This window comes from Pungitius pungitius, chromosome 15, assembly GCF_949316345.1.
Source record: "Pungitius pungitius chromosome 15, fPunPun2.1, whole genome shotgun sequence".
NCBI lineage: Eukaryota > Metazoa > Chordata > Actinopteri > Perciformes > Gasterosteidae > Pungitius > Pungitius pungitius.
In genome coordinates, this window is record NC_084914.1 from 13,245,000 (window position 1) to 13,272,902 (window position 27,903).

At 47.1% G+C, this 27,903-nt stretch overlaps 1 protein-coding gene across 2 annotated transcripts; it reads left to right on the plus strand.

The window, feature by feature from the left end:
• Positions 1-27,871, plus strand: LOC119209155 (tensin-3-like). 2 transcript variants are annotated; one of them, XM_037458237.2, is made up of 27 exons: positions 1-361; positions 6,299-6,466; positions 6,687-6,737; positions 6,913-7,035; positions 7,269-7,333; positions 8,308-8,391; positions 8,920-9,032; positions 9,490-9,550; positions 9,740-9,815; positions 9,915-10,044; positions 10,325-10,390; positions 11,179-11,280; positions 15,557-16,798; positions 19,084-19,226; positions 19,334-19,466; positions 19,558-19,641; positions 21,977-22,109; positions 22,228-22,787; positions 22,886-22,972; positions 23,054-23,185; positions 24,441-24,539; positions 25,372-25,449; positions 25,574-25,651; positions 25,807-25,975; positions 26,052-26,120; positions 26,217-26,246; positions 26,365-27,871. In XM_037458237.2, the coding sequence occupies exons 2-27, from the start codon at positions 6,317-6,319 to the stop codon at positions 26,507-26,509; spliced, it is 4,203 nt and encodes a 1,400-aa protein (XP_037314134.2). In that variant the 5' UTR covers positions 1-361; positions 6,299-6,316; the 3' UTR covers positions 26,510-27,871. The 2 variants fall into 2 exon arrangements, with proteins under 2 accessions (XP_037314134.2, XP_037314135.2); XM_037458238.2 differs by having other exon boundaries at positions 24,444-24,539.
• The last annotated feature ends 32 nt before the right edge of the window (positions 27,872-27,903 follow it).

The following is a 27,903-nucleotide window of genomic DNA, read 5'->3' on the forward strand; positions in this document are numbered from 1 at the left end:
CAGCGGCAGCACCGACTGGAGGAAGTGCGCTGGGGGGAGAGAGCGAGAGAGAGAGAGAGAGCGAGCGAGAAAAAAAAAAGAGAGAGAGAGAGAGAGAGAGGGAGAGGGAGGGGGGCCGAGCAACAGAAGCAGCAGTTCAGAAACCCATCGAGGGCTTCAAACTTCAACACCGGCAGCCGCAGCGGAAGGCCGAGGGGAGCGAATTGCAGCAGCGGGAAATGCGCCTCCCAGCCTGCACTAAGCCTGCGTGACGGGCCGTGGACTTTAGCCGACTCTGTTCTCTGACTGACTGAAGGGGACACACAGCGGACCCCTGTGCCCCAAAAAACGAGAAGAGTAATCGGAGTACTCGGCTTCCAAGGTAAGGCTCGGTGTCGGACCCTTTTCCGCGGTCGATTATTTTGCGCGGAGGGTTTCCGAAAGTCGGAGTGGTCGACGCTAAAAAGAAAAAGCAGGATTATGCTTCCACATACTGTAGTACTCTGCCCCCCCCACACTTCTTTTCAGCCCGTTTCCCATTTCATTGGGTCTGCTCCGTTATTTAAAGTGCAAAACTGGGCACTGCTTTCTGTATTTGCTTTGGCTCCTACTACAAGCAGCAGTGGCGTAGTAGAACACAGAAGGGACTCATTCAAACGGACCCATCACTAATCCCGGGATTTACTTTTGGGGTTTAATACCTGAATGAGTATTATTTTTAAATCTCTTTAAAAAAATGGCTCCAGCTCTTTAGGTCTTTTTTGTTGTTGTTGTTAGCTTTTAAACGTTCTTCCTCAATGAACAGTGTTTTGCAATGGCTATAATTTGGGGGTTCCTTGCAGTTGTGGGCTCGGGTCTACTGGAGCCCTCCTGTAATGTGAAACACATGGGGTCATTCCTGCAGAAGAGATGTACAAGGTGGCATAACAGAGCGCCTTAAAAAGGCCTCGGGTGCCTGTCTGGCATCTTGACAGTCGGTGGATAAATGATGGATATAAGCGATGGAAATGATGGCTTTTCTTTGAGCTACAGCTGCTGCTGGGTATTTGCAGCCCCGGGGGGCTATGCTTTCCTACGCCGCCATTGTTGATGGCATTCACAAACCTCCTTCCATCACAACAGCCGCAGCCCTCTTCACCTGAATACCCGTCCCTCAATCCCTTGGAAATCAGACGCACACCTGCATTTACACCCTCTACACCGCACCTCTCTTCCAGCCAACATAAACCATGCAGGTTGTTCTGAACATTTTTGCAGGCTAAACTCTTTCAAGATTAGCTTTAATTACAGGCCCAGCGAGAGAGCAGAAACTTTTCTTTTTTTTTTTCAACCGGCAATTACAGCTTTTGTTGGCGGGTCTATTTTCAGGTGGTTCCTATGAACGATATCTGGCCCCTCCAGGTAAAAGAAATGTGACAGAAGCCCAGAGTGTCAGGCGGCACTTAGAAAGGGTCTGGCACACGGTGTGTGTGTGTGGGGACAGGTGGGTTGGGGTTGTGTACTGTAAGCAGAACTCTGTGATCTGACCCTGGGAGGAACGGACCGGCACAGGACGGTGCTCTGGGGGGGGGGGGGGCGTTTGACTTTGTCACAGCGGTGCCACGGCCACTCGGCTGACATGTGTGAGCCATTAAACGGAGAGAAGGAAGGAGAATGGAAGCAATAAAAAGGGAAAGAAAAAAAGAGATGGAGGAAACAAGAGAGCGAGCGAGAGTGGGAACGTAATCCATTTTGGAACGCGTTACACTACGGCCTTGAGAAAAAAAAAACAGTAATTAGGGAGCACTTTAGAAGACTTAAGGGGGCGCAGATTCGCCCGGGGATGTCATATTTATTTCTTCTAAAATGTCCCATGATAATATGGGACGCTTTTAAGTTCCAGATTAAATACGTACAAAAAACCACCAGCTTCACATCTCCTAGTAGCTTTTTCTTTTCATAGATCTCATTTTTTTTGTTTATTTAGGTCGTTCAACGGCAAATGAGTGATTAAAGCTTCAGCGTAAACACCTAGAGCCCCCAACAGGAAGAGGCCAGAACAAACTGTGGCCGGGGCCCTCTCGGGGCCCTCCAACCAGCCCGTGATGTCACGGTGGACATGTTCTCCTGCTCCATGAGGTGTGTGCACCCGAGCCTACGAGTACTAGGCTGTTTGTGACAATGAAGCTGATGCTATCACAGTTTGGGGGGCATGTTGATGTGATGGCATGTTAATGCCAAATATCAACTGGGGGCTACAGACAGGATAATGGCAGAGAATAATGTGTCACAACTCCTGTCATCTGATGGCGGGCTAAACAAACACGACTTGTTGTTTCCGTGTGCTGGGCAGTCAACGAAAGAAAGTTAATGTGATGCTTTTTCTAAAAATGATTTGAAAGAAATTCTAATAGAAGCCTCCCAGACTTCTTGAAGCGTTTACTTGGTTACTCAGGTTTGATCGTGAATCCGTCCAGAGTCTCTCATTGGACGGCACGTTTAGTCGCCTTTTTCCAAAGATGCAAAACAGGTCCTACATGTTGGGTGGAATACGCTTTGTCACCTTCATTTGGGCTTCTATCCATAGCTGTAGCGACATTGCTGTGTGAAACAAAGCGAGTTTGTGTGTCAGACACATCATTTGGTTAAATAGACTAATAGAAATATCAAAATTGTCACATAACGGACAACATGTCAATCTTAAACTAGAAGCTGGAGCTGACAGAAGCAACTCAGTCTTATTTTGGAGTGTGAATGGGGGGGGGGGGGGGGGGAGGCCTTGATTGCTTTCATATGTGCGCAGGCGTTCTGTTTGTGGACATTGTAGTTTTCTTTAAGTGACTTAAAAACACTTGGCATATGTTACCAATTTGCAACCCATCTATTTAATGTGGAATAGTCGATCAGATAGATTTCAATGTGGGAACACAACACTGAGTTGGGTTGCTGCAGCTTCTCGTATATTAAATGTACTTCTATTTCCTGCGATGTGAATTTGAATTTTTATTTTAGACATTTTACCAAACAAACTTCTATATTCCCTTTACGGCTGATAGGTGTGTAAAATGTAGACCACTTGAAAAAGGGTTGGGTACGTCTTGTTCACTGCAAAGGAAGCATCATCTAATGCTAATTATTTACTTCTAGTCCGAAAGAAGACGTGTTATGAAAGCAAATCGACCCAAATCTCAAAAATGAGCGTGAGAAAGTGTTTTTTGATTCTATTTTGTCTTCAAAATATGTAAAAGCAATCCACACAATGATGGCCACACCTAAATTGCTAATGAAAAATACAGTGAGGGAGCATGCAGACATGTAGCAACCGGCCTAATCGCATACAAACAAACTTTGGGGTAAATACTTTCTGTTGCTGTGTCTCAACCCCAGGCTCGGCAGAGTCTTTATTATTACAAGCATGCAAAGCTTTTGCCAACTGCTGTCACACCAGTGGCCTGAAAAATGAAAACAACTATGAGATCATTGTTCACTTGATGAGGCTATGATTTAACCCACAGGGTCTGACTAACTGATGTCTGGGTTTTGAGACCGTTCTCTTTGCAGTTCATGTCTGTATATGACTATACGATGCGGCCTTCTTTCATCCCAGGGCTCACCGGTTCTTACAGAATGAAGGATTCCATATCAAATGGGCCAGGTGAAGGGCGTGGCCCCTGAAAGGCTTCGTCCCAGACCTTTTGATATGCCTCCCCATTCCATCGGCCCTGCATTTCGTGCGTAAATGGAATGTTTGATTAATTAAAATCCCAGCGTTGCATTTGGAGCCGGTCCCAAGTGATGGTCATGCATGTGTGAATGTCTCTTGACAGCACTCATGCAGCTTTAGTCAAGCCGCTGCCTGCAAGGGTTAGGGCTGGGGGAGCCAGACACACCCTAATCCCCCAACATCCTGACCTCGGTAAACCTGTCGCTGCTTGTTCGAAGTAGACCAGCTAACCCGTTCACTCCAGTCTCTGAGCCGAACCATCGCTCCTCTCCCGGGCCTCGCTCTGCGAGTGCCATGGGTGGGCCCCAGGGTTTGGAGTTCCTGGGCGCTACTTATTCCACCTTTTGTGAGCTAATGCTGTGTCTCTCAAACCAGGCACAAAAGCAGTCGGTGCAATTTTAAAGACCATTTATCTTTTAGTGCGTGCTGGGGCAAGCTCGCGTTAGCTCGAGTGGTGAGTGGGAGACGGACTAGTAGGGGAAGGATGGTGGCTCAGGCATTGCCATGGCTTTCATTTGGTTTGGTTGAACCCATGATTTCTTTTAGTTCAGTTACCTTAAAATGACTTATGTTAACTCGTTATTTATTAGTTAGACTTATCAAGCTTGTAGAAATTGAGCTAGATGATCTTACTGCTCAAAGCTGGTTAGCTTGAATGGATGCATGGCGACTGGCTGGCGTGGCTCTGTCCATCCTGTGTCCTGTCGGTCTGCCAGCAGCACAGCCCAAAACGGGTCAAAGAAAGTATGTGGTGGTTTTAAGGGGCCTCACTATTTCTCGGCTTTTAAAAAAATCAGTAGGATGTCATCTTTCACACTTAAATTATACATTTGGTTTCCTGTGTGCCTGCTTTAACTCTGTATGCTAAACCAAGCTAACTGGCAGTAATGTTCGCTTATCTTTTTTCTTTTCATGTAAGAGCGCATATTCCCAAAATGTCAAACTTCAAAGATCCTAACATACCAGATCGAGTAAGTAAGTTGATTTTTTAAAAGTTTTTGTTAAGTGTTTGTTGGTGACATAGTCTGAAGCCTCCATGACAAAGCCTTCTCCCTGTGAGACACACACAGCCCAAGTACTGGCCAGCCTGTTCATTCATTTTCCATTAGTCAACAGTTTTCCTCTTAAAGTCTCAGGGGAAATAGACTAAACCCGCCATTAGTTCTAACAATCCCTGAGGACCTCTCTCCCCCCCCCCACCCCCTCGCTTCCACCACCTCCACCAACAGACGCACAAAACACCCAGCCCCGTTTCCCCGAGCGATGACCTCTTCATACACATGGCCTCTTTCATTCCGCTCGCAGAGTTGGTTTAAGCTGTGGCCCCACTGTCCGTGGTTTACGGCTCCCGCGCTGGCTCCCAAGTGTTGGGCTGCAGCCTGCACTCATTGCAGACTTAATCGACAGAGACGTTCCTGACTTTGCATTGTTCAATCACAACAAACAATTGAATTTATTAAAGAAGAAGGAGGATGATGATGATGATGATGATATCTGTACCAGCTCTGGGAATGTGTTGCTGTTTGGGAGAGTGTGTGTTTGCGGGATCTCTGAAAAATGTATCAAGCGCTGTTGATCATTTGTACGAGATAATTGATCAACACAAATAGGGATTTGTAGGGTACGATTTTTTTTTGGGGGACAAAATAAATGATATTTATTAAGTCTAGATTAATAAAAGAAAGTTAGTTATATAACAACATAACTACAAAAAGAATATGCAAGAGCATTACACTCAAAAATAAGGGAAGTACTCACACAGTTGCTCTTAACTAATGCAGCTGCAAATTAAGTGACATTGTTGTGTTATTAGTAGCTACAAAGTATAAGAAAAGCAATATTGTACCATCCGCTGTGACAGCGTACACCAGAAAAAGGTATTCCATGATCACCTGATCATGTCTGTATGAATATAGAATATAAGCCGTGTATTGTATCTGATTTAGTCAGGGATTACACAAATGATTGATAGAAACAATTGGCCTGTTTGGTTTAGAGTTGATTTGGCTGGCGGCATTAGTGATGGCCGCAGGCCGCAGTTTGCTATTCTTGGGCTGACAACCAGCACCGAACATACAGCAATGACTGGAATAGAGCATAAGGGATGTGTCTGTGGTGATGGGGGGGTGGTGAGACCTCCCTCCTCCCTCCAGACCACCAAGGCAGGAAGTGCCATAAGGTCACAGGGACACGCCATCACCCAGGGATTTTACTCCAACTGGTTCTATCCGGAATTGTTCGAATTTTTCTTTGTTTTTCACTATTTCTACGGCCTGACGTGTGTGGGTGGGTGGGTGTGTGTGTGTGTGTGGGGGGGGGGGGGGCGCTGCTACACTGTATACATTTTTGCAGTGGAGATAAGTGGCACTAATCTCTTGATTTTAACCAGTAAAGTGATTGTGACTGTTTATTGTTTCTGTACAAACAATACACCCTGTGTCATACAATCTGGACTTGAGGTCACTCTCTAAAGATATCTGCGGACACAATGACTAAAGCGCAGGACTTTGACCGCCAAATATTGACTGAAGCAAAGTCGGCGGCTTTAAGTGGGAATGGTGTGAGGTGGTCGAAGGGCCTGAGTCACTCGTGTCTCTGCTTGGTTATTTCCAACAGGAAGTCCCAACATTCAGCATGGAGGAGGGATACGAACTCGACCTGACGTACATCACGGAGCGCATCATCGCCGTGTCCTTCCCCCGGGGGTGCACGGAGGAGATCTACTCCCACAACCTAAAGGATGTCACGCGAATGCTCAAGTCCAAGCATGCAGACAATTACCTGGTCAGTGCTCCGCTGCGTGCCGCTCGCCGACTCGCCTTGAAGTGTCAAAGTGCAAACAGTATTGATGTAGAGGGCCGCCGGGCTGTCATGAGTTATTGACACCGGGCGCATTGATCTCAGAGCGCGTGGTGCGTCTTTCACTCATGCGAGAGACAAGTTAAATCAGAAGGCATTGACGTGAGCGACGACGTTATAAATCACTGGCTGTGCTGTCTTTTAGATTATCAACCTGTCGGAGAAAAGACACGATCTCACCAGAATGAACCCCAAGGTGAGTTTGCATGTAGTGTGTTATCTGTAAAATAAACTCAAAGAGCACGAGCATGGCAAAAAACAAACACTATTTGTTTCAATGGCGAAATAGATCTCTGTTCATCCTGCACAAGGAAAACCGTGTGCTATTGATTGGTATTGCGAAGCTCTATAGACCTCTGTCTCTGTCTCAGACTCTAGATACAGGCTGGCCAGACATGCACGCTCCACCTCTGGATAAGATATGCACCATCTGTAAGGCCATGGAGAGCTGGCTCAATGCCGACCCCCTACATGTGGCCGTTATACACTGCAGGGTGAGCATCTATTCTAATCTTTTTTGTGTGCGTTTGTGTGCGTAAAAAACCCTAGAGACATATTTAGTAGTCCTGAAGGAAGGAAATATACAACTGCCCTCTTCTGAATTAGACACTTCAACATAACGGAAGTGGTGTGTTTAAGGAGGACCTGGTGATTTGAGGAGGTAAGTATTGGAGTCTGAGAAAGTGATGTGTATTGAATTGGTTCCTGTCCTCTCTCCTTTCTACAGGGAGGCAAGGGGCGAATCGGCGTCGTGATTTCCTCCTTTGTTCATTTCACCGACGTGTCAGCCAGGTAACCGCCACTGTGTCGCATTTCTTTCTTGACGGGTTACTGTAAATCTCGTTGTTCGTTAGTATCCATCTTAATTTGAGCGTGCCCACTCACTGACCACACAAAAAAAACTTCCCAAAAACCAAAATGTCAGTGCCCAACCGCAGCTGACTTCTTTACCTCCTTTTGATCTTGGTTCAAAGTGATTCAGAGAGTGAGTCAAAGAAAAGTCACTTCTCTCAAATTCAAAAAGGAAACCGCACAATAAACGCCATGAATCACCCCGTGTCGAATTCCATGATTCAACTTGGAAACGTGTTAGTTACCGCAATAGCTTCTGGCCACAGTGTCGGCTTCGTGAGATCTGATTCTAACGCTCGAGCCATTGTGACGGTCCAATCCCCGAAGTGAAGGAACGCAGCGACTGTTGTGCCGCTACGTAGACCCTCTCTGCACACAGCATTCATCGGCCTTCCATTTCCCCTCTGCTTCCCTCCCTCGTGTGCTTGCCCCCCCCCCCCCCGCTGGGTACCACCGGGGTCGGTGGGGCAAACGTGAAAGACGCAGGGCACAGAGAGGCGGAGGAGGAGATAGTAAAACAATGAGGCGGATTTACAACGGAACAGATTCATGTGCAGAGGGAGAGGATCGGCCAGAGAGGAACGGAGCGCTGGTGAAAAGGCTCCACGGCCTGTTGGTTCTGGGGCCGTCTGAATAGCAGAGCTGTGCACACACTCTGTCCTCCCCCCCCCCCCCCCCCCCTCACTGTTTACTTAAGGCTGGCATTCTCTTCCTCTCTGCTAGAATCCCCTGTCCCTCCGCTTACTTTCGCTCTTGTCCATTATCTGTGTGTGTGTGTGTGTGTGTGTGTGTGTGTGTCGTCCCATATTTAAGTTGGGGTTAACGCCATTCAATTACACGGCAGCAGAGTGTAATCTCTTCCCTGAGTCATGATTACCTAAAGTGTTTAATGCGTCTCACTGTCTCCCTCAAAGTGCTGATCAGGCGTTGGACCGCTTTGCCATGAGGAAATACTACGATGACAAGGTCTCTGCTCTGATGACGCCGTCACAGAAGCGGTAAGTTGTGAGAGTGGTTTGAGTGTTGCGTTGCAGTTTTATTCACTGAATCCCAACCCCCGTGTACCACTGGGATCATCAACGCTCACACGTATGGCTCAACTGGTGTCTCTCAACACATGTTGGAATGGCTGGATGTCCTTTTAAAGATGCGATTGCAGATCTGATCGTTTTTGTACCAAAATCCATGATGATGGCGATATTTTGCTATGAGGAATATATACAGGTTTTAATGCAAAACAAGGCTGAACGAGGCTGAACTACTGAAATGTTAACTGTTAAAAAAACTGTTTACCGTTTATTTGCGTAAAAGTTGAATTGTAGGATCCAGTGTTTGTTAACGCATAGTAGGGGTTAAAAGCCTGTATATCTCAGCCCTGTGATGCCCCTAATTGTGAGTCATCTTTTTGCTTTGGAGATCTATTTAATACAAGCAGCTAACACCAAGTTGGTGTAATTAAGATGTTTTGGCATGTTTAGAATGGTCCTGTGTATCATTTTCATCCACTTTTGTCCTTTTAATGCCAGGTACGTTTGGATCCTCAACAGCCTTCTGAGTGGATCCATGAAGATCAACGCCTCGCCCTTGTTCCTGCACTGCGTCATCCTTCATGGGATCCCAAACTTTGACGCCAGTGGAGGTTAAACTCTCATTGTTTACCACTACACACAGCTGCGACTCCCAATGAAAATACACTCGCTGCCACCATGGCGACAGAAAATAACCCAGACACGACCACATCAGAGCTGGAGCTGGAGACTTATCTCTTCTTTATATCTTTCTCTCTTTCCAACACGCGTGCGTGCTCAGACAGAAAGAGGCGCTTGCATAGACAGAGCTGAGGAGGACGACTTCTTTATGGATTCCCAGTAGACACATGGGAATTTACGGCCATGCATGCATGTAAATTGCTGTTTTTACAAATTTCCCCTAAACAACAGAGGTGTCCCGTCATGTAGCTGAAACCCTTTTCTCACTACAGCAGCTTATTGAAGCGCTCATGAGCGTCCCGTCAACTTTTCTATTTAAGTTCACGTTGTCGGATTCACATGAAACCATTTTTTTTGACAGTGTCTTTCTTTTTGTGTTGGTTTCAGTATGTCGTCCGTACATCAAGGTCTACCAGGGAATGCAAACCGTGTATTCATCTGGGATCTAGTAAGTAGCTCACACATGTGGTACAGTGACTTGTTTACTTCACAGGATACTGGAGTACATCAAAGCAATTTTCTGTTTTACTGACTTTAATGCAGATTTTCTTTCAGAGTTACTGCTTTCTGTAAATATCCCTGATTGCTTCCAAACTCGGGCTCAGCTTGACTCACTTCTCCGTTGTTTTTGTTGCAGCCACATTGGTCCGGGCCACAGAGGCCGCGTGTGCATCACCCTGGAGCCTGCACAGCTTCTAAAAGGAGACATCATGGTACGGAGAAAAATGAGTAATAATTGGCCCTGTCCGAGTCTCTACAGTCTTTATTCATCGCAGCAATCCCAATACTCATTTAATATTTTCCTCTTGCAGGTTAAGTGCTATCACAAGAGTGACGTAACCTCTGAGCGGGAAGTGGTTTTCCGGCTGCAGTTCCACACGGGAGCAGTGCAGGGCTACAACCTGATGTTTGACAAAGAGGACATGGAGATTGCCAACAAAGGTAGACATGGGAGAAAAAAACAGAAGAAAAAAAAGAAAAACACAGAGCAGGTCTCAACGTGCTGCTGTTAGTTTACGACGACGACTCCTCTGCGCCGAGCAGCTTCTGCCTCGGTCTGCACTTAATTCAGACTCTGCTCTTTGAGACCAATAATCTTCTTTTTGTTAAACATGTTAACGTGTTGTGAGAGAATCCCATCCGCAGACATCACCATTCATCCTTCCGCTTGTGAATGAATGAATGGCCACACTAATGGTATTCCCGTGTGTTTACATTCCAGATCCCAGATTTGCGGATTATGGCAAAGTGGAGCTGGTGTTCTCCGAGGGACCAGAGAAGATCCCAGGTAGATTCCCAAATCTTGGTGGTAGCTGGAAAAGAGCTTGCTGGACATTCTCCATAGTCCCCTTGGTGTTGTCCTTGTGCTCTTTGCCTCCCCCTCTGCCCCCTGATGAGAAGGGACGTGGAATGCTGCAGAGGGGAAATGTAGTGTGAAGTGTGTGCTGACAGAGGGGTAAAGAGGCCCAGCATGTCCCGCCCCAGAGCTCCACAGGAGTGAAGCTATGCTGTGTGGGTCTGTGTATGTGCAGCTTGTGTTGAATACATCTGGTGTTTTCTCCAATACAGTGCCAACAAAAATCGGTTGCATTTGTTTAGGGAAGCTTGTTGGCTTTCTTTGCAGAGAGTTGGAGGAAAATATCACACGTCTGTTGAGTGAATATGAAGCTACAGGCGGAATATAGTCAGCAAAGACTGGCAAACCAAATCTCACAAATCAACACGATATTTATGGATGGTTTAATTATTAATGATAAAAAAAATACCTCATCCTTTTTTCCTCATCCATGACACACTTTACTGTACTTGAGCTGCGCTTCACTCTAAGCAAAAAAACTTCCCCCAAAATTGCCCTATTTAGTATTGTTTTTGTGTTTCAATATAAATATTGGTGGATAATGTTCCATATTATTATTTAGTATGTTCAGGACTAACCAAAGTGATGCAATGCCACTGAAATCTTATAATATAAGATGATTGCTCAACCCTAATTGAAGAGAAATGTTTTTTTATAGATCCCTTTTGAAAAGGAAGAAATCAAGATCTAGATGCAAACTTGTTATTTTTTGGATCCAGGTGCTGTCAGGTGGCAAAACGGGGCAGATGTTATTGTGGACTACAACACAGCAGATCCTCTTATCCGCTGGGACTCCTACCAGAACATCTGTGATGGTGAAGGTACATTCATAACGTTGCATCAGTCACCACATGACTCACAAGACTAATAAATCAAAATAATCCTGGCTGTTTTATGATGTGAAGCAGTATACAAACATGTGTTATTTAGATAATAAATCCTCTGTTACATTTCCCAACACGCGCACACACACACACACACAAGCTATCCTTTCCTCTCAGGGAATTAACGCGGCGTGACGGGTCCTGTGCTTCATGTTGTTGGGGGACGGCGGTGCGATTGCATTGACATGCTCACACGGTCACCACGAACTTTCTGTTGCAAGGGTTTGCAAACGGCTCTAAAGTAGGACTTACTCTTTAGGCCGGAGGCTCTGTGGAGACGAGATTTTCAATGTGGACGAGGGAAGGACAAGCAGGGTTTCGTATGCAGGGAATGCTGGTTACCGAGGGAGAGTTTTTTTTGTTGTTGTTTCATCAAATGAAAAGGCATGCTTTAACCATCCCACACACACACACACACATTGACTCACACTCGGAGCCACCCTGTTGGGACGTCCCGGCCTGAATGCGGTTGTTGCTCTCCACTCAACCGCAGAATTCACAACCTCCCGGAATAGAGCGACGCGGTGGTAGCTTTATAGCCCAGATCCACCCTTTTCCCAGGATTCATTGAGGGGTTTTATAAGCTTGATGAAAATGCTTTTTTTCTCCTTCATTTAAAATACCCCGACACATCTATCCATTTATATAATTCTATGCACACCTCTGGTGATGCAATCGCAGCGCTAAACACTCCCATTTAAGAATTCATCAAAGCCAAGCACATATATTAACAAAGGAGGATTTTAGTTTATCTAGTTGTCTTGCCCCGAGTGCTGAAGCATTCATGTGGGGTATTTACAGCCGTGCTTTCTCATGTAAACACTACATCTGAGGCGGGAGACTGGGAGATTTGATGGAATTCTGCATCTACTTACCACCCGTCCTCCGGCAGGCCCAGTTGGCCTCCGCGAGGCTGTCACTCAGAGGCCGTTCAGGGGGAGGAAGTCTGGAAGACGCTTGCCACTGTAGTGCTAAGGTTGTGAAAAGACAACCTCATTTACTTCAATGGCTGAGTGTGTGTGCTTATGCCCGCATGTGAATGGAGACTTGATTTCTAAACGATTGCTTTTCCAGAAAGCTTGTTTGCTTCGTTTTACTGTCAAAGCGGGTCGCCGGCTTGGTGCTGTGCCGCCACGCAGCTGCTGGCTGCGGAAATGAATGTTGAACCGAGAAGTGCTGAGAAGCGCGTGGTGTCTGGTTCCCCTCAGTAAAGTGTAGGCTGAGTGCATTTCATCGTCTGGATCATTCTCCCACTGCGCACTTTCAGTAGGGGGCTTCATACATTGAATCCAAAACCCAATGCATAAAAAGAATTGGACAATTTATTTGAACTGAGAACAACCAATTGATGTTCTTTTAGGAGAACATGATCTAATATGTTGGGACCACAAAAACAATGACTGTGGTAACAATGTCTCAAAGAGGTCATTGGAGGGATAAGGAAAAGCTATTTTTGTCACATTACACCTACATTGATTACCTTTCATTGTGACGCAAACAATAATGAGAAACCCCCCCCTCCCCCAAGAATTATCCATTCTACTTGGCAAAATCAAATCTTGCCATAAATTCTCAATTGGATTGAGGTCTGGCATTTGGCCTTCTGAAAACATGAAGGTGCTTTGATCGAAGCCCTCCCTTGTAGCTCAGGCAGTATGTTTCTGGTCCATGCTGCTGGAGAAAAGCATCCCCACAGCGTGATGGCAGCGCTCGTTGGGTTGGTTGTACGGCCTTCTCTTGGAAGGTTTGCTGTTGTGCCGTATTCTTTCCCTTTTTTTCATGATGGATTTTATGGTGCTCTCTAAAAATCTTCAAAGCCTTGGATAGTTACAACCTAATCCTGCCTCATACTTAGCTACAACTGTTTGGTGAGCTCCTTGGTCTTCATGATGCTCTTTAACAGAACAGGTATATTTATACTAGGATTAAATTGCAGACTAGTGGCTCCTTTTTACTAATTATGTGACTTGCAAATGTAACTTGTGAAGGTCACACCAGATCTTTAGGAGTTACAGTAAAGGGGTGAATACATTTTCATTTCAGATTTGTTTTTGAAAACCATTTAAAGTTCCCCCGACTTCCAGATGATGGACTATTCTGTCCACCGATCGGCATGTGAGAACTTTTCCCTCCATACGAGAGTTTATTCTGCAGCCCACGCATTAGAGGCCCATGTAGACGCTCAGGCCTTACGATCGTCATCATCCTTTGGACTCCCCGTTTTGGCATTCAGGACATGCGGCGTGGTAGTATCTGTGAAGGAATGGGGCCTCGTCGGGTAATTGTATGTGCGTACACACAACCAGAACCTCCTCTTGCGAGAGCAGCCTGGGGAACGGTTCTGGTTCCGCCAGCGCGCTGCACTGTAATCGTTGGATTATTCAGGGACTGGCCCTACCGCAGCAGCCGACATGACGAATGCTGGATTTAAAGGGTTTGACTCGTTTTCTTAAGATGGAACACACTCGGTTAACCATTTAATGGGAGTGTAACCCTGATTGGTGAGAGTTTTAAAAAAAATTTTTTTTAAACAATCACTAAACCCCTCAATTGAGTTTATGTGCTTCTGGCCAGTATTGTTCATGAGAACGGCAGGCGTACGTAGGATTTGATCACACGCAAAGAGGGCGAGAAAAACAACCTCGGCTTCTGCTTCTCCCGGCTTCAACTACAAGGCAAGGATTGCTTTAATTAAAAAGTGTCTTTTTTTCCCCGAGTAGGTCTGAAGCTGCAGGAATGTGTTTTTCTCCCTCTGATCCTCTCCAGGCTGCCCTTTCTTTCTTTCCTTTTCTTCTCCCCAGTGGGGTAGTCCCCCTAACGCAGGGGCAAGAGGTCGGGTTACGGCTCTCCTCCTGCCCGCCTCCACAACTAAGCCCCGCCTCACTTGTTTACATTCCTTTGCCCTTATTTGGCGATCTCAAGGTCCACTCCCCCCCACTGTATGGAGTGCAAACACTCGCACCTTCTCAGCAGAGGAAGGAAGCAAGTGGCCAACTTGTTGGCGCTGTGTTGATTGGACCCTGACCATTCTCTGCTGGTTAGAGGCCATGTCCTCTCTGGTGGGCGTTCGTTGGCTCTTCTCCTCTGGAGGTTTGGTTTTCCCCGAGCCCGGGATTGTCTTGTGTGCTTAGTTGGCAGCGGAGGTAAGAGATTTTTCTTTTCTTCGTTTTTTTCCCTGCTCCTCGAGACGAGATGGGTGGCCGCGAGGGGGAGGGAAAGGAAAAGGGAGGCAGCAAGGTGACAGGGGTGACGGAGTGAGATGGAGAGAGCCTGCATTGAGGCAGCGGGAAAGGGGGAAACATCTGTCCTGAGACCTGCGTGCACCTCACCAGCAGGAAGGTCACCAGGGGAATTTCTTTTTCTGGGAAAACTGTGGCGGAACTGACCTGCATGGAGGCCTGAGCCCAGGCTGCTGGAGGCCGGATGCAGGCTCAACTAGCATGTGTCTGTGAGCAAGGGAACGGGGGGGCGGGTGCAGCAAGCCATACATACGGGAGCTGTTGGAGAGGAGGAGGAGGAGGAGGCCATTATCATGCGTGTCCGGTAGTCAGAGCAGGCTTTGACTGAAAGGCTGGCACAAGGCAGATCGAGGGAGAATCTCGGCAGGCATGTTCGAGCTCTCGGATGTTGAGGAGTTACTCACTTGGCAACGCGGCTCGCGCACACTTCTCCTCCGGCCCTCGATCGGCGTGAGTAAAGGCTCGGTCAAGGGGGAAGGCGAGAGGGAGTGGGCTAGCTTCATCGCGGCAGGGTGAGGAATGCAGGGGTCCACAGCCGCCCGAACACACACACACGACTTAACTTATCGATTATATATTCAGAGCAGCCTTTTGTCGGAGGGGTGCGTTGCACACACGGGCACCGCGGCAGTTCACCTCGGAGTCTGGTGGGAGTTGTCATGGCAGGATGGCTGGAATGTCTTTGCTTAGAAATACTCTGATTACAATGTTAAAAAAGAGGGATCTGATCTGATCTTGGGCGATTTTCCACCTAATTTGACGTCACATTAATTCAGAGGTTTCATGTCTGTCAATCCTAGTCATGTGCAGTCTTTGCATTGCCTGAAATGTAGTCTTTGTCAGTGGAGGTGTGACTGAGCTCTGTCCTTAACAGATTCTGAGTGATTGTGCTGCCCTGCGGTGTGTGTGTGTTTGTGTGTTTGGTGTGCCCATGCCAGCTGACCGTATGAAGCGCTGCATCTCTATTTTTGCAGCCCCGCGCTCTCAAGGCCTAACCCGGGACGGAGCGGCGAACAAGAGGAGCCCCGGCGGAGGAGAGGCGACGCTGGGCAGAGGGGCCCGCACCACCTCCGCCACCTCCAGCCCCGACCACAGCGACAACGCCCTCTCCGTCAGCAGTGACTCGGGCCTGTCCAGCACTTCTCTGTGGGCGGACCGACCCGCGCCAGGCCCCGCCCCCGCCCCTACACCTACCCTTACCCCTGCCACTAACACCACCAGCAACACCCTCAGGCACAACCTGGGCCCCAGCCAGCAGGAGAAGGTCCAGCTGAAGCGCCTTTTGAGTGGCTTCGGCCTCGAGGAACCCCCAGTGGGGGAGATGGGTGATCGAGTGCCCAGGCTGGTCAGCCAGCAGATAGTCCCGCCACATCAAGCGCACCTCAACAGAGACCCTAGACCCCGAGAGAGGGAAACGGACATCCTGGACGACGAGGTCATCGCAGGTCACGATCTGCAGAGCGTGGACAGCTTGGGGACCTTGTCGTCCTCGTGCCACAAGAGCAGCCAGAACTCCCTGCTGTCAGATGGCTTCGGGAGTCCCGGGGCAGAGGAGCAGCACCAGAGCCAGCATCAGCACCACCACAGCCACCCGGCGCCCCCACTCGCGGAGGAGTACGACAGGGCCTACGCCGAGGCCAGAAGGGGCTGCTTGGGCTCCAGGAGCAACTCCGTGGCCACGGCGAATCCCGGCAGCGCCCCGGCGGCCAAGCAGCACGTCTACAGGCAGGGCAGCTACTCCACGCAGTCCTGGGTGCGCCAGCAGCAGATGGTCGCCGCGCAGCAGTTCATCTACACGCCCGACGGCGGGAACGACGTGGAGAGGTACCCGGGGAACAAGGCAACGAGCACCTCGCCCAACGCCGGCCTGCCTGCTGAGCCGCAGGCCCCCGCAAGGGACGCGGGGGCGCACGCTCAGGGGAGCGCGGCGCCGCACGAGGAGCAGGCGACGGTCATCAAAAACAACAACAACAACAACAAGCGCGACGAGGAGTTCAAATCACTGACGATGGACATCGACAACTCCATCGACCAGCTCAACCAGCTGATCATGGACCTGGATCCCACATTCCTGCCGGTTTCCGGTAACAGCAGATCCCTCAAGAGGAGCGGCGGGACGCGCGCCAACGGCTCGGCGACCGAGGGCCCGAACGGCATCGACCTCCGATTCAGAGACAGTAACGCAGCAACAGCCCTGAAAAACACACAGCAGACCGGTAAGTCAGACAGTCTGAGGGTGGTGAGGGGGGGGGGTGGTGGTGGTGGTGATGTGGAAGTGCGGCTGTGAAAAAGAAATGGGTGTCGGGCCATTCTGAAAGCAGGGAAGTTGTTGTGCCAGAAAGGTCTAATTCAGCAGCTTCCTCCTCCCTTCACTACAGTTATGTTCACAAAGCACTGCTCCTCTTCCTCTCGCTCCCACCTCGCATGTTTTAGTGGCACAAATAGCGTGGCCGTTGCCAGGTTTTCAGATGCTTTTCGGTGTGAATCTTTGGGGCAAAGAGCGCCGTCCAGACTTGTCTGCGCAGGTATCTGAGCGGAGGATCAGCCGGGTACACGAAGCGAGGGAGAGCAGCTGTCATCGGCCCCACTGAGCATCGCCGCGTCGCTGTGTTTGATTGTAGAGATTGCACACTGGCGAGTACGGATAATCACAAAATCAAAGCGTTTGCCTCGTCCCACTGCTTGTTTCTTACATTAGACGTTGGTCATGGCTAATAAAAAGCTCCCGGCTTTGTTGCCCCTGTGTTCCTGTGACGCTTCAGTAAATAACCCTTAAACAATGCTTTCCCTTGTTTTGTTTTTTCTGTGCAATCTGATTCCATGACAGATCTGAGAAGGATATATAAGGATGCGGCCTATGGTCGAAGCAAGATAACAAAAACCGCTCTTTCCTTTGCTTCAGAGAATGGCACCTTTTTGATTTATTCTTACAGGTTATTAAAATTGGTGATATTCGTTTTAATATCCACACTAGATGCAATGCTTTTTTTTTTTTGCCCGTTAACTGGTGAAGCAGATAAAATGCAGAAAGCTGTGTGGACGATGTATCACATGGTTGCGCGCGCAAGGTGGGGGGGGGGGGGGGGGGGCTGAGGAATTTCCCTGGGAGGAACAAGTGAGGCCGGAGGCTATTTTTTTTTTTTCCCATTCCAATCCAAACGCCTACCTGTCTATACACATCAACTACAGAGAAGCGTCATTCCAAGAAACAAAGGCCCGAGGCCTTTCTTTCTCCTTTCTTTCCTCATTTGCAGATGACCTGCAGCCAGTTATGGATTGTTGCTAATGCCTGTTTCTGTTTGCATTCGTGGCGCACAGTCACTCTGCCGTGCCGTGTTGTAGCATGAAGTTGGAGGGAAAGTGATTGGTCACAAGGGCAGGCCTTTTAGATTATGTTATTTTTATGAATGCCGATAGCAATGTGCATCCACGGTTTTTTTAAACTAGACCAGCCACGCTCTTCATGCCCTTCCAATTCCGTCATTGCCCCACGGCTCTATTTTGTTATTGTTTTTACTATGAAGAAATAGAGATTGAGGAGGAGGTTTTCAGTATTTATGAAGTGATGACAGGTGACAAAAATTCTTAATATCATATTCTTCTTATGGAACATGAATACGATATTTGTAAAATGCAACCAAAGCCATTGTTTCTGTTTAATATCATTATTCACATGATGAATTATAGTGTTTTTATGATTTTGGATTTTGTGGGTCGACCACAGAGCAGCGCACTGGTTTCCTCGCCAAAAATCCGATTTTTGGATTTTATTATTGTTATTGCAGAAAATAAGTTTTATGGCAATCACTTTTTGTTCAGCAAGAAAACCTTCACAAATTAACTCCACTTTTATGATTTTTTTTAATTTAAACTAAAAGTAATAAGCCTAACTCTAGGCTCTGTCCACACCGTGGGTGTATTTAGTCACTTTAAGGGATATTTAGCATAATTTTTTTAACAAAATGGAAGCATTTCTTAATTTTGAGACCTTATACTAACCATAAAACCAAAAAGGTTGGATTAAACAAAAATCTCCAACCATTAATCGACTGTTTGTCATACCTCTACTGCACTGATGTCTTTCATGAAAGAGAAGGGAGAAAAAAAAAAGACCCCGGATAAGTTCCCATGTCAGTGTCACCCCGACCAAGTGAGAAATGATGATCCCCGGCATTCGCCCCTCTGCACCATTAGCATTCTTTAGGGCCGAGGGGTCGGCGCTTGCTGGGAGGGCTCAAATTAACACCCTGGTGCTGAGTGGCAACACTCTTCAGAGCAGTCACAACATTGAGCCCCCCCCCCCCCCCCCTCCCCCAAACCCACCCACACAAACGCCTCCAGTCACCCCACCTCCTGGTATCCCTCAGCTGTCCTCTGGAGACATCGGTTAACGGCAGCGCGGCCTGATGTCATCATTCGCCCACTTTATACGGAGAATACTCGTCATACTCCTGTCTATCTGCTGATATTAAGGACGTGGTTGCTGTGTTTGTGCTCCCAGCTGTCCAGGCCAGTGACGGACGGGTGGTGGGCATCACGCGGACTCCGAGTTGCCAAAGAAGTGGCGTCCCGGATCAACCGGGCTTCTGTAACTCAGGGTGGGGTGGCACCGAGGAGTACAGGGACCCGCGGACGTACTCTCAGGTAAACGCAGCACGTGGGCACAGTGCGTCGCGGCCCCCGTCCCGCCTCGCCGAGCGTTCCGTCTGGCCGGTTGCATGCGTGTAAGTGCTGTTTGTTTGTTGCCACAGCACCCCTTGTTGTACAGGGCTGACAGTGCAGAGTACCGGGCCCAGGGCTCAGAGATGGACAGCGGGGTCGAGGCTGGCAGTGGCATGACTCCGCCCACTCCCGCCTTCCCCATCTCTCCGCCAACCCCTTACGGTGAGTGAGAGAGTCTGCAGGGGCATGCGACCAGCTTTAAAGGTAAAGTTAAAGTGAATTAAAGAAGGTTTGTGTCCTTTTGTGTTCTCAGTGAAAAGCATGTCCGAATTGACTCACCTCATGCAAACGCCATCTCCCAGCGTGCAGTCCTATGGAGGCTACAGAACGGACCACGGTGGGTGCAATGTTTGAGTCCATCACGGACGTGCTTCAAGCTGGTTAATGAAAAGTGGTCACTATTCAAGAATGCATTGGAAATCGGAACCATGATATGGAAAAACATTTCCACGTACAATTTGATTACATGTAATTCAAATGCAGACATTGTCAGTCCATTGTGGTCTAAGAATGAGGATAGTCTGACCCTTTTCTAAGCCTGTTGATTGGAGACACTTTATGTTGTAACTTAAACTGCTGCCTAAACTGTTGACCAAGGTGCTTATAGATTGTACTTTTCCATTGAGCCAATTAAAGATAGACAATGAGCTGGAGCTAATGGCAAGACGTGGTGATCCGCTATCTGATGAGAGCAACGCTATCTCAGGTCTGGTTTCCTCAAAATAATGGCATTGTTGTTTGTGGAATTTTAGCGGTTTTGAGATTTGAGGCCCAAAACCAGAGTGTGAAAGGAGGGAGATTCCTAACCAGTGTGTGCCCTTCCTGTTGTGTTTTGGGGGAATGTCTGTGTGATCTTGGTCTGAAGGGATTTATTTTCTATTCTTTTTTTAAACATGACAACTTTGATCTAAAGAACTGTGCCTCTATTGTTTATTTTTGTATGGCTGATTTTCTTTAGGTTGGTGGTCAGTGTGAGGTCGAGCACACCCTGGCTTTAAAATATATATATATATATATATATATATCGGAAGTAGTTGTGCATTGTTAGAACTTTGTAGCATCAGCATTTCTGGACATTTCTGACATTTGTTTTTAATCCAAAAGAAAGTACAGAAAACCAAAGTACATGTTTAAAATAAGATCAAAATGATTTATCCTCAATATGTTCAATTCATTTTTGGACACTGTAGTGCACATTATAATTTGGCTAATTCCTCCCATATTACACTTTTCTCTGTATTGAGTCCTGACTTTAAGAAGACGACTGTACCTTTTTTAAAATGCCATCTCATGTGGGCGGGTCGGGCTTTGACAACTTTCCTTTTGCGGTCTTTTCAAAATAGCAGGCATCACAACACGCTTGGATATTTAAATAAAAAATGTTATATTTAGAGGTTTTAGTAAGTAAACATTTAAAGGGTAATCTGTGTTTTCAGAGCTTAGTTTATTTATTGTCATAGCAAAAACAACAAATGCATTAATGTAACTTGTAGTGCACGTCAGGACTTTGTGCTTCAATTAATTTTTTTTCAATGGTGCAATCCATTTCCCTAAAATAGTCACCAACCCAGCTCTCCAGATGCAGAATTCTGGGGTCCTCTCCAAAAAATCCCAATGCTTTATCAAATCCGATCAATGAAGAAGCCCAAGGGGGGGAACTCTCTGTCAGCATTGTAACAAAGCTGTTTATGAGGTAGGTATCTTTCTGTGATTGACCTCGCCCATTGAAATACACCCTTCTGGCCAGTGGGTGCAGAGTGTTAGAGTTCTGGGTTGGCACATGAACATCTTTTTTTTATGAAAAGTTGTCTACATATGTTCATACATTTGACATCCTGCTGACAGACTGCAGAATAATCAGATTTGTTGTTTTTACATTATTCAGTTCTGTTATATATATGTATATGTATATATGTATATGTATATATATATATGTATATATATATATATGTATATATATATATCAATTGTTCAAAATGCTACCAATTATATTTCTTTTTATAAATATATTTCCAATATTGATGACCTTTTAGATTGAATTAAAATGCATGTCTTTGTAGGAGGCACCACCCGGAAAAGAAACCTCTTCCTGCCCCATGAAACAGTCTCTGTGCACACAAATGGGGACAAGACCCAACAACAAAAAAGCGACTCTTTCCGCTTTGTTCCTCTCATTCTTCTAGAAGGTGTCTGTAAAGCTGCAGTTGAAACACAAGCGTTCAGAATGGAGGCTGCCAGTGGCTCCGGGCTACGATTGGTTGATTGAAATAAAAGCTTTTAGATCATTATGTCCGAGGGCTTTTAATTTTCTAGCTGTGCTGGAGTCTGGTTGTTGACTCAGTGGTTGTGGCTGGGGGTAATTGGTAGTTTTTTGTAGATTGATGGCCACGTTTCATTTCAACTCCAATATTAACTGTTCGTTACTGGAAAGAAGCCAGAGCTCTCCCCAAGGGACTTGTTGACATATTTCACAGTTCATCTTGTTACACCCGGCCTATTATTGCTTTTCAGGTTTATTTCCGGTCAATTTTTTAGTTTTGGGGTCAATGTAATTGTATTCCCCGTCATTTAATTCAACATTGTTAAAACCAAACCAGCGTCTGGCTACGTGAATGTGATCCGTAAATGTGCTTGAATCTCTAATTCGGATTTGTTTTCATGTTCTCACACAGAACCCCGAGGGTATGCAGAGATGATCGGTTACGTTAGAAGCGACAGTTTACCAGACTCCTCCGTCAACTGCCACAGGACACTTGGTGCCACACACTCGGCCTCTGTTGTTGGGAGCCACCAGTGGACAGACAGGTACACATCTGTAGAATCCACGGTGCATTTTATTTTGCAGATTTTGTGGGAATAAATAATTGCAAACCTGACTTGTTGAGATACTGTATATTTATTAACTTTTTCCTGTTATTCCAAGTTCATCGGCGAGCCAGTCCTGGCCAGAGCATCCCGTCCTGTCCCGCCACTCGTCTCTGAGCAGCTATCCCTCGAGCAGAGCACCGCCGCAGCACTCCATGTCCCTGGACTACGGCCACCACTCTCCTCCCCTGCACCACCCGCACATCCACCCGGCCCCCAACGCCCACAGCTCCCCCCGAAGCAGCCAGCGAAGCTGCACGGCTCGCCACGCCCTCAGCCGCAGTCCGCCGGGGAGCTTTGACGAGCAGGACGGCCCGGGTCTCGGCTACGGCGCCGACGCTCCCGGCCCCGCCTCCAATCTGATGGGAAACGGCGGCCCGGGCCGGGACCCTTTGACCTCCGTGGACGGGCGGATCCAGTCGCAGCTGCCCCACTTGCAGGCCCCGCTCCTGCCCGAGAAGAAGAGGGCGTCCGACGGGGAGCATTCCCTGGGAACGGCGTCCCCGGCCCCCAGCGGCTTCTCCAGCCCCCACAGCGGGAGCTCCCTGAGCATTCCCTTCCCCAGCGTGTTGCCGGACCTCTCAGCCCAGACGCCGGGCACCGCCTCACCTCCGCCAGGTGAGATCCGCCGCCCCCCCCCACCCCCCCACACCAAGCTGGTCTCGTCACAAGTGGAGCATGAGCTGATGGATTTCAATATCATTTCTGTTTTCCAGATGTACCGACAAGCAAGCTGGTCACTGTCAAATTTGTGCAGGACACATCTAAATTCTGGTACAAGCCGGAAATCTCCAGGGATCAAGGTACGTCAAAGTAATGAAAGAGAGGAAACTTTACACAGAACCACCGAGCCGACTCACACTATAATGTTTCTCTTCACTCAGCCATTTTGGTCCTGAAGGACAAGGAGCCCGGTTGCTTTATCGTGCGGGACAGCCATTCCTTCAGGGGGGCTTATGGGCTGGCAATGAAGGTGGCAACTCCCCCACCCTCAGTTCTCCAACAAACCAAGAAAGGTACGGTAGATGTGGAGAACTAACGTTTTGATGGCAATGCTTTTATACTACTACTACTAAATTGATTTAAAAATAAGAGACCCATGTCGGCATGTTTTGTCCTCCCTTTTTCCTTTTAAAATAATGTTATTTAATAGTAACTGTTGTATGGAGATGAAGTCACGACGCGGTTAGCCCAGCTTAGCATAAAGACTCAAGACCCTTGGGGGAAACGGATGACCTTTCTCGTCCGAAATTCCAAAGTGAATATATGGCTAATAAGCCTGGCCAAAGGCAGAGGACATAACGAAAAACAACTCCTAGATGCGATATCACAGATTGTTCCGGTGGTACAGATTCCCACAATCGCACACAAAGCCGTCTACAATTACACCCCCGCTGTGCCCGCCTTTGTGTGTGTGTGTGTGTGTGTGCGTGCTCGTTTCTCTCCTGGGCATCATCGTGACGCAGCCCTTTCGCCCCGATAGCCTGTTGTTCGGCTAATGTTTCAGCTCCTAACAAAAGAAGTGCCGGGTCCATAAGCCGACTCTGATCCTGGGAAGCTGTCTGCTCGGCACAAGTCTGATCTGGATGTCACCTCCGGGGGCCGTAGTCAAAAACAACATGGCTGCTTGGTTATTTACTTCCGATTGGGTTTCTTTTAGCAGAACCAGGAAACACTAGGACAGCTTTTTATTTTCCGAGAAAGACAACAAAGTCTCTGCAGGGATCGGGCCAGACATTCTCTGGCTGAGTTTCAACCCGAAAACAAAGGGCGACTGAGTGAGCGTTCCCACATCACTTGTTCCTATTTAGGAAAGGGCCCGAGGACGTTAAATCACCGACTTTGTTGTTACCAGAAACACGTTGAACTGTTTACTATGTTCCATTGAGGATGACCTTCCCGCACCGGCCCACCCCGCCGTCCCTTTCCCCTCAGCGCCCCACTCACACCTGTCCCTCTGTTTGCCGTCACTCCCACGCGGTCCGGCGGTGACGCGGCGCTTCTCCTTGAGCTCAGGGCATTGTGGCTCCTCACGGAGCGTGTATTCCCAGCCTTCGTGTCGAGACATTCCTTAACATAGACTCTTCCTGCTGCTTAAATCCTAATCCCGTTAATCTCTGGGGGAGACTAAACGTGTTGAGGGTTACTCGCCGAGGCTGGGGAATGACATGCGCTACTGAGGTGAATGCATTATGTAGGTCAAAGTAAATGTAGAGACAGACTACTCGGAGGCATTAATGACCTGTCGCATCTCTCTCCCTTTTTTGCCAGCAGGAGGCGACCTAGCCAATGAGTTGGTGCGCCACTTCCTCATTGAGTGTACCCAGAAAGGAGTGAGATTGAAGGGCTGCCCCAATGAGCCCTATTTCGGTGAGACCCTGTTAAAACCTCTCCTCTCACAGCTGGTTGACAACAGAGACACCTCGCGGCTGTTTGGCTGCACTGCGGGGGGGGGGGGAGGACTTCACCGCCACTCTGCCCTCTGTGGGTGTGGGCCTTCTGCTGATTGATGCTGTTTTCACCTCCCACTCATCTGGTGTTAGACATCCTGTGTATATACACCATCCTGTTATATCGGTGCTCTTCTCCTTATACACTGTATATACTTTGCATTTTGTGTTTGTTCTCCCCCCTAATTATATTGTATTGTATATATTGAGCCTTTTTCAAACTGAATAATTTCATGTTTACGCTGTAACTTTGCTTTGCTGCTGCTACAAACAACTCCCCCCCCCTTTGGATGAGTAAAGTATCAATGTATCTATCAATGGTGACTATTCTTAACACAGACAAAATAGTATGAATCAGATTTTAATTTGAATTGTCTCCAAATGAAGTCAAATGTCATCATTAAAACATACATTTAATTAGTTTTCCAGTCCAAAAAAGCAGAAGTGAACCTCGATCTAAACAGCTTATTGTGCTAACCCTTTATCAACCTTCTGTTTCTATTGTAAGGAGTTGAAAATAGCTTAAGGGACACAGATATAATATTACAGCGTGTTACAGGCTTTGATGTTGTGCGCTTCCTATTAAAATCTCTCACAAGATCTGCTTCTAAAGTGGACTTCTGACAACCTTAAAGCCCAGAAGATGCAGTCCCAAACTTTGATGGCAGTGTCATTGTGACTACAACACAACGCGGTAACAAAGCCTCACATCTCGCTGTAATGTGATGTTTTTTTTACACCTTGTTTTGCAGGAAGTTTAACCGCGCTGGTCTGCCAACATTCAATCACCCCCTTGGCCCTGCCCTGCAAACTTATCATACCTGACGGAGGTAAGAGCTCACCACGCAGTCACAGACCTTCATTAAGAAAGAATCATCATTTGGGCTTTGTGTGTGTGTGTGTGTGTAGCTACCTGGCCCTTTCATTCACTCCCTTTGTCTTTCTCCTCCGTAGATCCTCTTGAAGACGTTGTGGAGACCACCTCACAGCTGATCACCAACTCTGCGGCCGAGTTGCTAAAACAAGGCGCAGGTAATCGGGCGTCGAGGATCACTCGCTCTGAATAGACATCATGACTAAGCAAACACAGTCTGTGATATGTTTCTTGGTCCCGTTATTACGGACCGCGTCATTGGATGCACTCGGTCCGTGGGGCCGATGTTGAACCTGCCCATTTGTTCCTGCAGCGTGTAACGTGTGGTACCTGGGCTCCATGGAGATGGAGTCGCTGACGGGCGTCCAGGCGGTGCAGAAAGCCGCCAGCATGTCCCTGAGCTCCGACCCTCCACCGACCTCCACGGTGGTTCACTTCAAGGTGTCCTCCCAGGGGATCACCCTCACTGACAACCAGAGGAAGTGAGTACCACACTGTTCCAGCTGCTGACACTGTCAGTGACCCTTACAATAATGACTCCTCCCGTCTCCTTTTTAGGTTGTTCTTCAGGAGGCATTACAATGTCAATACAGTCATATTTTGTGCATTGGACCCTCAGGAAAGAAAGTAAGTTGTAAGCCAACACATTGTCGCTGCTAAATTTGAATGTGCGTTTGGAAAGTTCTTAAAAGCCAATAACCATCTTCCCTTCATCGCTCACAGGTGGAAGAGGGATGGCTGCCCTTCTGCAAAGTAAGTCAATGATGACTATTCTTCACAAGGGAACAACCAGGGCAGCATTAAAGCAGTTCTTTTTAAAGGGGCCTGGTCAGTTTGAGGCCGATAACAGTGTTTCTCTGCACCTCTGCAGGATCTTTGGCTTCGTGGCGAGGAAAACTGGCACCTCTACGGACAATGTGTGTCACCTGTTCGCAGAGCATGACCCTGAGCAGCCGGCGAGCGCCATCGTCAACTTTGTCTCCAAGGTGATGATTGGCTCGCAGAGGAACAAATAGGTTTGACTCGGACGGAGCTGATCCCCTGGGCAAATGTTTGCTGGAAGTAGAGAAAAAAAAGACAAGTACAAAGGACACAATGTAAGGAGTGAAGATGGGGACGTTACCCCTGGATATTAACTGGATATTGAGAACATAATGATCATTTACCAGCACCAGAATATTTAATTGCATCTTTCAATGGAAAATGTAAATAACTTCTCTGCTGTTATGTTTAATTCCTGTAAAATTAACTGTAAAGTAGCAAAGTAAGAAAAAGACAAAACGATAATATTGAAACCTAATGTATTCAAGCGCTATAAATCTTTTTTGACATATATTAAGTACATGACACATAAGACAAAGGCTGCTTTTTTTACGGATACATTAAGAAACCCATACATTGTTAAATGTTAACTTGTTCTAATATTTAACCAAAAAAACATTCTTTAAGCTATTAACATTGTGTAAGTTTAAGCCAATGTAGAACCACGTCCTGGCTGCCTGTGTCCACCAGGAGGCAGCGCAGCCAATGTGTATCATTTGGATTTAAGGAGCGGGCTACACTTCCTACAGCATTGTCAGAATTCATCTATGCAATTTAAATGTTTATTTTTTTAAACTACAGACTTTTGCACATGCACAGCATGCATTTGGGGTGCGCGCTTGTGTGTGTGTGACTGCATTTGAACGAAACCCTAATATATATTGATTTGACATGAGTTGGTTAAAAACAAATCGGTACTTTGTGTACGAGACGGTACAAGTGGCCCTCCACTCAAATTTGGGGGGGTCGGGGGGGGGGGGGGGGTAATGGCCATTCACAGCACTGCACTATCTAAAAGATATACTGATTTTGTACATTTCATTTTTTTAAAGGGCATAGGCTGCTATATGGAGAGAAGAAATACTGCAATTCTGTTATTGTTTTAAACGTTTGTTCAAGAAAGAAGCGCGCTCAGTGATTTCAATTGCACAGATACATAGATACATTTAGGATTTATAGTGTACCTTGTTAAATCCGTCAGTGACATTTACAATACAACTTCCTCTGGGACCAAGATAGAACTCTGCTGAGGTTGTTCATGACCCCACATTGACAGCTTGTTGGCGTTGAATATGCCATGGTGGCCGTACAAGTGTGTTCTTTTATTATTTAGTGTCGTGCTGCCATTTTATCTAAAGAGGGACCTACAGCCACAATACAGCTCTGTTGGTATTCTTACATTGATTATGTTATCCTGTTATCTATTATCTGTACCTCATACTTATCTCATACAATACTGTGCCTCTGTGTATAACATGCCACATGTGAACAGTTTATTTGTATATTGACCGTGGGTTGTTTGTGTGTTCTGTAAATAAACACAATGAAACACGTAATTGATCTCAGTGATCCGTTAGCCCCTGAAAGG

Bases quoted from the DNA above. Each gene is read 5' to 3' on its own strand.
- LOC119209155 (XM_037458237.2), top strand. From the start codon at position 6,317: ATGGAGGAGGGATACGAACTCGACCTGACGTACATCACGGAGCGCATC. The intron at 10,045-10,324 runs GTAGACATGGGA...TTTACATTCCAG, and splicing joins CATGGAGATTGCCAACAAAG to ATCCCAGATTTGCGGATTAT. The intron at 19,467-19,557 runs GTGAGTGAGAGA...TTGTGTTCTCAG, and splicing joins CTCTCCGCCAACCCCTTACG to TGAAAAGCATGTCCGAATTG.